The sequence below is a fragment of the Varanus komodoensis genome, unplaced genomic scaffold, assembly GCF_004798865.1.
Source record: "Varanus komodoensis strain SLA01 unplaced genomic scaffold, ASM479886v1 scaffold4, whole genome shotgun sequence".
Classification (NCBI taxonomy): Eukaryota; Metazoa; Chordata; class Lepidosauria; order Squamata; family Varanidae; genus Varanus; species Varanus komodoensis.
Genome location: NW_025335941.1, coordinates 52,717,948 through 52,728,701, shown reverse-complemented (window position 1 = coordinate 52,728,701; position 10,754 = coordinate 52,717,948). Strand labels below are relative to the sequence as shown.

The following is a 10,754-nucleotide window of genomic DNA, read 5'->3' as shown; positions in this document are numbered from 1 at the left end:
CCCACCTTTATGGCTTCATAAAAAGTTAGGCTACAACTTAAAAGCTAAGTAGAAAATGTAGAGGAAGTGGAAAGGAGGTCAAGCTTCAAAAGAAGAGTATAAACAGACAGCAAAAACTTGCAGGGATGGAGTCAGGAAGGCTAAAATGAATTATGTACTGAAACTAGAGAGGCGTGTTAAAAATAATAAGAAAACCTCTAGAGCTAAGTACAAAATAAAAGACAAACAAAAGAAAGAGGCATACACCAACTTGTCAAGGATGGCAAAAAGATAACAGATGACAAGGAAAAAGCAGAGTTGCTCAACTCCTACTTCAGCCCAGTCTTCTCACACAAAAGAAAAGTGACCTGCCTAGAGAGGAGGTAATGCAAAATGAAAGAAAAGGATGGCAGCCAAAGACCAACAGACAAATGGTCAAGGAGCTCCCTGAAGAGCTGGAGGCATTCCGATCTCCAGGACCTGACAGCCTCCATCCTAGATTATTAAAGTAACCGGTGCAAGAGCTCTCTAGGCCACTATATACAATATGTGAGAAATCTTGGAGAGCAGGGAAAGTGCCAGATGACTGGAGGAGTGCTGATTGATCCCCATCTACAAGAAAGGGAAGACAGATGAACTGGGGAACTATAGACCAGCTAGTCTAATTTCAATCCCTGGGAAAGTACAGAAGCAAATCATTAAACAAGCAGTCTGAACACACCTTGAGGAAAATGTCGTGATAAGCAGAAACCAAAATGGATTTCTGAAGGATAAGTCCTGCCGAACCAACCTAATCTCATTCATTGTCAAATGCACAAAGGAAATGCAGTGCACTTTATTTAGCTTGGTTTTAGCAAAGTCTTCGACAAAATGCCGCACAACATCCTAATAAATAAAATAGCAAATGTGGGCTTGACGGAACTACTGCTGGGTGGATTCATAGCTGGCTTCAAAATAGGTCACAGAGAGTGCCCATCAATGGCAGTTTCTCATCCTGGAGAAGAGTCACTAGTGGGGTACCACAGGGTTCAGTCCTGGGACCAGCACTCTTCAACATTTTTATTAACTATCTTGATAAGGAAATCCAGGGAGAGATAATTAAATTCGCAAATGATACTAAACTGGGTGGAATGGGTAATGCCCTGAAAGGCAAAAAGAAAATCCAGAGAGACCTAGACAAGCTTGAATGCAGCAGAATGGTATTCAAGAGAGAGAAATGCCAAGTTCTCCACCTAGGCCAAAGGGAAAAAATCATCTGCACCAATACAAGATGGGGATACCTGGCTCAACAGCACTGAAAAAGTAAAAAACCTTGGAGTTGTTGTACACAACAAGCTAAATATGAGCCAGCAGTGTGATGCACCTAAAAACAACACAACACACACAACACAACACTATTTTGCAAAAACAGAGGTATGACTTCCAGAAATACAGAAGTACCCATTTCCTGTACTCTGCATTAGTCATTCTTCATCTGGAATACAGCATTCAGTTTTGGGCAATCAAATTTAAAAGAATGCTGATAATCTGGAGAGGGTTCAGAGAAGGACAAAAATGACATTACAGGGCCAGGAAAATAAGTCTTATGATGAGAGGCTGAAAGAACTGGGCCTGTTCAGCCTTGAGAAAAGAAGACTATGAGGTGACTTGATAGCACTCTACACGTACCTCAAAGGCTGCCACAGAGAAGATGGAAAAGACCTCTTCTCGTTCATTCCAGATTGTAGGACACGGAACTGGCTAGACTGAAGGAAGAATATTCTGACTGTGAGAGCAGTACCTCAGTGGAACCGGTTGCCAAAAGAGGTTGTCTGCTCTTCCAGACTACCAGGGGGTTGGACTCAATGGCCTTCCTTGCCCCTTCTGACCAGTGCTGTTCTGTGAATCTATGAATCTGTGAAAACATCTGGGGACCCTCACTTGGGAAAGGGAAGTCCATAAAGGACAGGTCTAAGTACTCCTAATGGCTAAATACAACTTATACAGTGAGAGGAAGTTCAGCACTGGAAACTTAGACTTGACCCCCATTACTTGTTTTTGTGGTGACAGTGAGAATGTATATCTTTCCTCAGCATTTAATGGTTGCTAATGGGAAACTAGCAGCTAGTTCCACTTTCTGGATTTTTCTGATGCTCTTGTTAAAAGCTTATTGCTTGAAATAGCTTTTACAATCCTGCCTAGCATACCACTTTGGGAGACTGTTGGCAGAAAGCCAGCATTTTAAAAATTGATAAACAAATGAAATAAGACAGGATACTGGATAGCAGGAAACACTGGATAGCTCTCTGAAGAGCAAGCTCCTCACAATGCAGTACAGAACACAGAGTAGGAATGAGTGGCTTGGGCTGACCATTATGAAAATGAAGGGGCAAGAAGGTGACCAGTTGGCCTCCTCTCCTTGTAGGAACCTGTGGATTTACGCTTGTGTGCAACAAAACCAACCAGAAGCATCTTATATGGAAAGACAAATCACTTGACATAGCCACAAAGAAGTTGACAAATATTTTAATGCAATAATTTATATTAAATAGATACATATTCAGAGTTAACCTTTTGATTTACTAAAAGTGGTCAGTCATGGCAGTATTTTTTGGTGGCTCAAAAGCAGGAGGCTGGCACAAGGAAGGCCAGCACAATGCAGAAGTTGGTGCTCGATTGATGCACCGCGATGCAGGAATTCCATTGCCTACTTCATGCTTCCTTAGTCATCATTGGCAGCCAAGCCTGCGGTTGCTCTTCGTTTCTCCCAGAAATTGTTTGGTTCTGCTGTCAAACTCATATTGCTTGGAGCCGTTGAAGAGGTAGAGATGTCCTGAAAGAACCATGAGAAAGGTAAAGATTGTGAATCTGATAGGTGCAGGCGGCTCTCCAGTCCTGTACTGAAGCTTGCATTTTTCTCTCTAGAATTCTTCACATTTGAATGCAATGTTTCTTCTCAGAAAGGACACCATATTTAAAACAGGAAATATATACGGTTTGGTATGATTGATACGCTGCTGCAGAATCAGTGAAAGGAATGGAACTTACACTGATGCAACTGCTTGTGTGAATACATACATTGACATATAGGCCAATTAAAAGGAGCTGTTAATCACAGGAATGGTTCTTGAAGATTTTTTGTGTGTCTGCAAGCCTCAGGTTTGGCAAATGGTACAGACTCAGTGTTATCTGGAAGCTTAGGGCATCCACATCATGGTGGATAGTTTTTCAGAACAAGTGTTCTCATTAATAAGGACAGAAACCAGAATTAGGCATTCAGAAATCTTTTTTGCCCAGAGAGCTTGGTCAACTCGAAGAAGCTCACTGAGACCTCCAAAATTCTATAGATAGCATCACCCTTGAACTTGCAATGTCTTCTCCCACCTTACAGACAGGATTCCATGCATGATGATTAATTCTTCCTAAGTTCTGACATGGACACAGTCCTGAGATACCAACTTACAGGAGCCCCAGAAATACAGAATTATACAGAATAAATACAGAATTATTTTTATGGAAATAATTCATTTCCCTTGCAATTACAACCAAACACTCACTCTACTGTGCTTTGGATGTCAATACTATTAAGATCTTCTGCTTACCATTGACTAGAAAAGCAGCATCCACCTTGTGACCAGTTTCATGGAAATCCACCGTTATCTTCCTTGGATAGCCTTTCTCCATGGAATGCTTGGCTTCATCGTATCTAAAGAAATTCATGGGTTGAAAATGCATGTAAGAGCAAGGCATGGGAACCACCCTGAAATAGCTTCATGGAATCCTTTTACATGTGAAACATGTGACAGGGCATGATGCATGTAAAATCATGGCATTTGACATGTGCTGGTGATTCCAAGTCATACTGCTATTGGGGAAAGGAGGTGGGGTTGCTTTTCCACCACCAGAATAAGGGTAAATGGGCTGGAGTTTGAGTGAGAGGCTTTGTGTGCTCCTTGGGAGTCACCATTCCAAAGTTATTCTGTACAGTAATGCAGCTTGGAGGTCAGAGCAAACACCTCAACTGAAGGTGATGCAGAACAGCTTCTCATGGGGCAATTTTCTCAGCTAAGTGACAATTAAAAGTAGCAGATTATTTAAATCTGTGATGTTATATCATTATCATGCTGATGCTGACATTGGATTTCTATCTTGCTTTTTCTCTTGTGAGGAACTCCATAGCAGTTTACATAGCTCCAGCTTTTATCCTCACAACAAGAACCCTGTGAGGTAAGTTGGGCTGAGAGTCTGAAGGTTCATGGCCAAGTGGGGATTAGAACCCAGATCTCCCAGGTCCTCAGTCTAACACTCTAACCACCACACCACACTGGCTTTCTACCTCCAAAGAACCCAAAGGGGCTTAAATAAACCTCCTCCTCTCTGCTCTGACTTTAAAACAATTTTATGAGGTAGGTTAGGCTGTGAATCAGTGACTGGCCTCAAGTCACCCTGTTAGTTTTGTGACCTGCTGGGGACTAGAACCTGGACCTCTTGTCCAACACTCTATGACCTGTTCCGTACTGGCTAGCATTACTAGAGACTATAAAAAGCCATTCACTTCAAGTGGGAGAAGAACAGCTTTCTGGAGAGGGAACCAGATGTGATCAACCCCAAATCAAGAGTTGATTTGGGGGTGCACAGTAAATCAGCAAGAGGAATGGGGTGCATTCTTTGTATTGAGGTGGCAAGGGATTAAAAGCATGCAGTGGCTTGCTTTCGGGCCTTTTCAGCATGGGTTGGAAAATTTCCCCCTTACCTCCAATAGCTGTTGCCTGAAAAGAAGTATGTTTTCTTTGAGCTTTTGTCATAAGCAGCTGCATCAATTTTCTGAACTGTTCTGGGGAAGCCCAAGTGGTGGATGTTCTTTGGGAATCCAGGCTGAATGATGCTTCCCTTGGTAGCCCAGTACTTATGTCCTGTGGAAGGAAAGATTAAATGGATGCTAATTAGATCCTCTGGGCTCTCCTTATACTACATTCTCTAGAAAGGACATTACAGAAACTGTCATCAGAAAAAAGGACAAAAGAAGAAACCAAAGTGCATTAGGAAAGCTAGTGTGATGGAGTGTTTAAGAGTATGGGAGTGGAACTCAGGAGATCTGGATTCTCATCCCAGCTCAGCTGTGGAGCTTACTGAGTGACTTTGGACCAATCACAACCTCTCAGGTCAGTCTACCTTACAGGGTTGTTTTTCTGAGCATATGGTTGAGAGGAGGAGAAATATGTAAGCCACCCTGAGTTGCTTGGGAGGAAATAAGATGGAACATAAATATAAATAAATAAATCAGTAAATACAGATTCTTGTACAAGGAACATCTTACTTCACTTTAGGCCACTATTGTAGCCACTGCAGCAATGGGAACCTGGCGATGATATCAAGTTGCACACAGTCTGTGACAGTTCAGTAATGGGGCATTTTTTTCTTCTTTCCAACCTCCTTAGATACATAACTTTCAGCACATTTGCATTAAGCAGAAACATACACAATTTAGAGTACTTACCTTTGAAAAGAAATACTGTGTCATCAACTTCATTTTCATAGGCAGCATCTATACCACTGCTCAACACTGGCCAGAAAGCAGAAATAGGAGTTTTTTCAATGTCTCTTCTCAAGGGATTCTTTCTCCAGAAGAAGCTGGAGCAAAGAAAAGCAGAAAGAATATTTGAATATTTACTGAAGATTGACTGGACATTGGTCCATTGGTTTGTACGTTTACATACAAAAGATCCCAGGTTCAGTCACAGGTACGGGAGTGTCTAGAATTAAATGGACTCAATGGTTGGCCTAATTTACCTGTCTTTAAAGAACACAGTTTCCTTTCGGAGAGTAGTAACTGCATCAAAAGTTAGGTGAGGGTCACACATGTCTGTTGATGGTGCTTCTGTTGGAACGACTGGTGGTGGTACATTGTTTCCTGATGAACCTTCACTATCTTCAGGGGATCCTTGGAAAAGAGGTAAAGAGAATAGCTGAAGGACAGTCAGCATTTGGAAAGATACAGCTCCAAGACAGTGCAAGCAACATTGTTCTAAGATAGTAAAGTGAGACACAGCAATATACTCAATGATAAGTTCTTTAAAACTCAAACCATTAATTAACACTTGGCTGGACCTAGGAGGATCCAGAATCCATGTTAGCAATGGGCAGAAAACCCACAGCCCAAATCCATGACTGTCTGTTTTAAGTCAGTACCATTGGTTGTGTTCAGTTGATCTTACTTTGCAATAAGAAAGTATTGGAGGAGGAGGAGGAGGAGGAGGAGGAGGAGGAGGAGGAGGAGGAGAAGACGGAGCTACATCTGCCCATAGCAGATATCCCTATGGTCAAACATTACATTTACTGGGTTCCTCCACAAACATTCAAATAACTTGACCTCAGATCAACAAGTAGGCAAATGTCCAGGGTTGGCAGCTTCTGCTTGCAAAAACTGTCCTCTTTAGCAATGAGTGCAACTTGCTTTTCCATGCTACACATAGGACTGGGGGCATTGCTGAGAGCCAGTGTGGTATGTAGTGTGTTGACCTGGGACTCGGGAGAGCCTGCTTCTCATCCCCACTTGGCCATGGAGCACTCTGGGTAACCTTGGCCCAGTCACTCTGTCTCAGCTTAAGCTGCCTCACAGGGTTGCTATGAAGAGAGTAGGAGATTATGTGCGTGGCCTTGAATTGCTTGCAGGAAAAAGGGCAGGATAAAAATATTAGAAATTCATATATAAAATGCTGTGTCATGGAGAGAAAGGGGGGGACCCTGAAAATCAGGCTGGGGTGGAGTATGGCGGCGGACAGGAGTGCCACAGGGGACAGGAAGAGGAGATCCCTCTTCCCACCAGCCCAGCTGCATAGGCCTAAACCTGGATTCAATGCTTGTACATGGAATCAATCCACAAATTCTGCTCAGCAACTGCACTTACCATACAGATGTTGGATGCCTTCAATGTCATCTGGATGCAGCCTGAGGTTCTGGGGATCCCAAGGCTGGTAGGTTGGAAACATCAGGGCCCCCCAAACCCTGGAATGCCCAAGTCCCAGGGAGTGGCCAAACTCATGGGCAGCAACAAGAAACAGGTTAGTTCCTAAAGGAAAACAAGAGAACATGATTTACTTTTGCTTAAAAATAACATGACATTGTGCATTAGTCCTGAACTCTGAGGAATTCGGTCTTTACAAACTGTGATATGAACTGGCCCAATCTGTACTTTTGGACTAATTTTAGGATTATTACACTGCTTTCACATTTTGCATTTTGTGGCTCCATAAATACATACTAGAACTTAGTCTTCAAGTGTGACAAGACCCTTAATGATTTTGCTGCAATAAAGTAAGTTAGTTACTCTCTGGAAACTGTCCTACTGTCATGTCTCCTTCCAAAAATCCAACCAACCAACCAAACAAAAACAAAATGCAATCCAAAATGTGCATTTTAGGAAGGAATACATTTAGAGATGCATGTTTGAAGATAAATTACATATTTAATGAATGTTTAAATGCATTTTTGCAGATTTGTTTTAAAAGCAGCTGAGGTAAAAGCAAGATAAAACTGCATTATGAAGGCGTCTCCAACTAGAAATAGACTCATTTGCTTGTTCTTGAATATTTGACTACTGCATAAAAATGCCTATCAGGCATGGTTTCTAGAAGGCTGTGGCACATGACATAGCTTTCATATAGCCTGAAGTGCCTGATCCTGCCTAATTCCTGGTTGGAATCTTAGTGGGTGACTTAATGCTGTGAACCACCCAGAGAGTTTCGGCTATAGGTGGTACAGAAATATAATGACTGATGATGATATGTGCCTTCTGCTTCTAGCCATCAGAAATATGCATCTTTAATTTACAAAAGCAGGTAACTTACTCTCAGTTCCCTACAGTAATCAGTCTTAGGTCACATGACAGGACAACCTATCATGGGTAGCAACCCACAATGTGCTATCATGTTGCACAAACCCAGACATTGGTATATGTATGAAATATATTTCATAGTGGAGTTCATAGGAAGTGCCAACACACACTAGGGTCACACTTTTATAGTATATTTTATAACTTAAATTTTCTTTATGCAAATATGCAAGTTATGCATTGAAATAATGAAAGCTAGACTTGGATGGACAGCTTTCCCATTACTCTGTAGTCTCATGTTTGTGACCCACCAAACTCAATACAGGGTTGTGCTCATTTCCCTCATTTACAGCAGGCCAGACAGACCCCAATAAGGGCTACAAAAAGTGTGTGAAAATGTGGGAGTGGAGAATTTTCCAAGCACTCAGGTTGCCACAATACAACCTGGTGAGCTGTGTTCAGCATGGCAGCTCATAACTTGTCCTGGTTGGTTCACATTACCAATATCATTGCTTTTACTGGAGCTACGATTGACTGTCTTACTATGTCTTCATCAATGGACCATAAGACCAAGAAATAACATTAGAGCTGCTTTTGTCTTAAAAGTAATGACAAAACCCCACATTCTCCCTTATGAAACCTGACTGGTCCTTGCATCTCATCACTTTGCAGTTCATGGTGCTAGGAATCACCTGAAGCTGTAACAAACACATGCACAACTGAATGATTTGAGAGGGAAGAATACCTTTCAAATCTCTTGTCCATATTTCATCCTCATCAAAATGGGCATCTCCACCAAAGGCAGGTGAGTAGGCATGAGCCAGCTGTCCACCTTGTCCATCAAAGGGAATATAGTCACCATGGGCTTAAAAAGTCAAAAACACAGATATCAGTCTTCCACTCAAGAATTAGGTGATTCTACCCAGGTTTCATTTGTATGTGATTACTTACATCCAGCAGCGAAAGAAATATCTATATCTGCAGACTCTCCATAAACCCGGGTGAAGGTCAGGGGGGTCACATCACTCCACACTTTCCAGGCTCTCGCAATTGCATTATCTACATCTGCCTTGTCCATGTCTGGTGTGTAGTTCAGAACACTGTGGAATAGCCAGCAATAGTTGAATTGATGGACAGAATAAGAGACATCCCCCTTCAAGCATATGCATCATTTCACAGCTGCTTCACTTCACATCTGCATTTCTAGGGATGTCTACATAGGCTTTTGGGTGCAACGACCAGGCACACCGGGCTTCATACAAACTGCCAGTGCCACCTGCAACGTACTCAGCATATCACAGCAGATCTTCATGGCAGGGAAAGATCAGGAATGGTGGACCAGCCGACTTTCAGGGAAAGCCATCACTCATCTTTCCAAGGAATCATACAGGCTTACTATCAAACCAACCTGAAAATAGGTGTACTCTGGAGCACTTGGAGTTAAAGGTGTAAGCCTTCTTCCAGGATACTCCATTCCATTCCTCTTCCCCACAAAATCCTTCCTATATACTTTCTATTCCAGGATACTGTTCTGGATCCTGGGAGCCAGGGAATGCTCTAATAATAACATCTTTAAGTGGCATCATAGCATGAAAGGGAAGCATTATTACTCTTTATTTTATTTATTACATCTCTATACCACCCAATAGCCAAAGCTCTTTGAATGGTATGGCAATCTTACCGATATTTCAAGTCGTTCTTTTTCCATTTTGGAGAACTGGGAAAAGTATTGTATTCCCCTATATCAGGAACGCCACACCTGGGTTTTTTCATTGCATCCAAAGTGTTTTTATCTAGTTTGCCTGTCACTTTCAGTCCAAAGAACTGCTGCATTTGTAGTATTCTGTGTTCAGGGATGATTTTGCTTCTTACAACAGGCGTTGAGTCTGATTCAGGGTAGTAGCTTTCCATATATTTCTGATGAGAAGAGCAGACACATTAGAATAGTTAAAAATGTTTACATGGAGTTTTTTGCTTTTCAAAATGGGCCTTTGTTCCCAATGAAGAAAGCCATTCATCTATCGCATCTGTTTTCCAGATAAAGGAATGGAGGCCAAGAAGCGTCAACTTACCCATCCCCAACATGCAGGGAATGGGGCCTGAATCCAACATTTCCCAGCCCATCATTATGCATAAGATCACACCCAGTGTCCTGTTATGCAACACACTTAAAGACTACCTATTTCTAGTCAATGTGCTAACAGCATCTGCTTCTCTTCTGCTCCATCTAAGCACTCCCTTCAACTGTTACCTTGGCAAGCATCATGTCCTCTTTGGAGATTTGTTCAGTTTCTTGGATTACAGGCAAGGCACAAGAAAGTGCTCCACAGAGGGCGACGATCAGCAGGAAACGCTTCATCTTGGCTTTCAGTTCTGCACCTGGCTGAGTGTCCCAACTCTGCCCTCTGCCAGTGGATCTGTCTGTGTGCTTCCAGTGTCCCTCTATATATACGCTTCATGACTCTGGTACAAAATCAACAAAATCATGACTCACAATATTATAACATCCGCTGACTTGCCAAACACAGAAAAGCCTCCTTTTAGCAGAGTGACACACAACACGGGCTGCTACCTTCTAAAGCCTTGATTTGGAAATTACTAATAAGTAGGAGTTTCTTTTTCATGGATGGGAATAACCCTTTCTTCTAAACAAACAACTCTTTCTAGCTTCAGATGTGATTTTGCCTGTCTTAGGATTTGGTCATTGAATTTTGATTGACTTGCATGAACTGATTGACTGGATTTTTATACAAAAACCATCTATATAAATTATGAATCATAACAGGAAGTGAACCGATGTCTGAATGAAACATGAATATATACACATAATAAATACTATATAGTCTGTCAGCATAGGACTGCTTTTTAGGGCATTTCTATAGTAAATTTCAATCATTTTATGAGGAGGCCAGCAGAGAAAGCTATAAAGATTTGGTACTTATCAGTAAATTTCAACCAAGTCATC

The 10,754-nt window shown here is 41.9% G+C and overlaps 1 protein-coding gene across 1 annotated transcript; it reads right to left on the bottom strand.

The window, feature by feature from the left end:
• Positions 1-2,687: 2,687 nt before the first annotated feature.
• Positions 2,688-10,151, bottom strand: LOC123029183 (matrix metalloproteinase-18-like). Its single transcript, XM_044441816.1, has 10 exons — positions 10,041-10,151; positions 9,471-9,706; positions 8,741-8,889; positions 8,535-8,654; positions 6,866-7,027; positions 5,749-5,899; positions 5,456-5,589; positions 4,712-4,871; positions 3,561-3,664; positions 2,688-2,791 (listed from the first exon to the last, which is right to left on the bottom strand). Exons 1-10 carry the CDS (start codon positions 10,146-10,148, stop codon positions 2,688-2,690), a joined length of 1,428 nt encoding a protein of 475 aa, XP_044297751.1. The 5' UTR covers positions 10,149-10,151.
• Between the last annotated feature and the right edge of the window lie 603 nt (positions 10,152-10,754).

Excerpts from the sequence above, each read along its gene's own strand:
- LOC123029183 (XM_044441816.1), bottom strand. The coding sequence starts at position 10,148 with ATGAAGCGTTTCCTGCTGATCGTCGCCCTCTGTGGAGCACTTTCTTGT. Across the intron at positions 4,872-5,455 it reads CACAGTATTTCTTTTCAAAG|GACATAAGTACTGGGCTACC; the intron begins GTAAGTACTCTA and ends TTCCTTCCACAG. Across the intron at positions 2,792-3,560 it reads TGCTGCTTTTCTAGTCAATG|GACATCTCTACCTCTTCAAC; the intron begins GTAAGCAGAAGA and ends TGGTTCTTTCAG.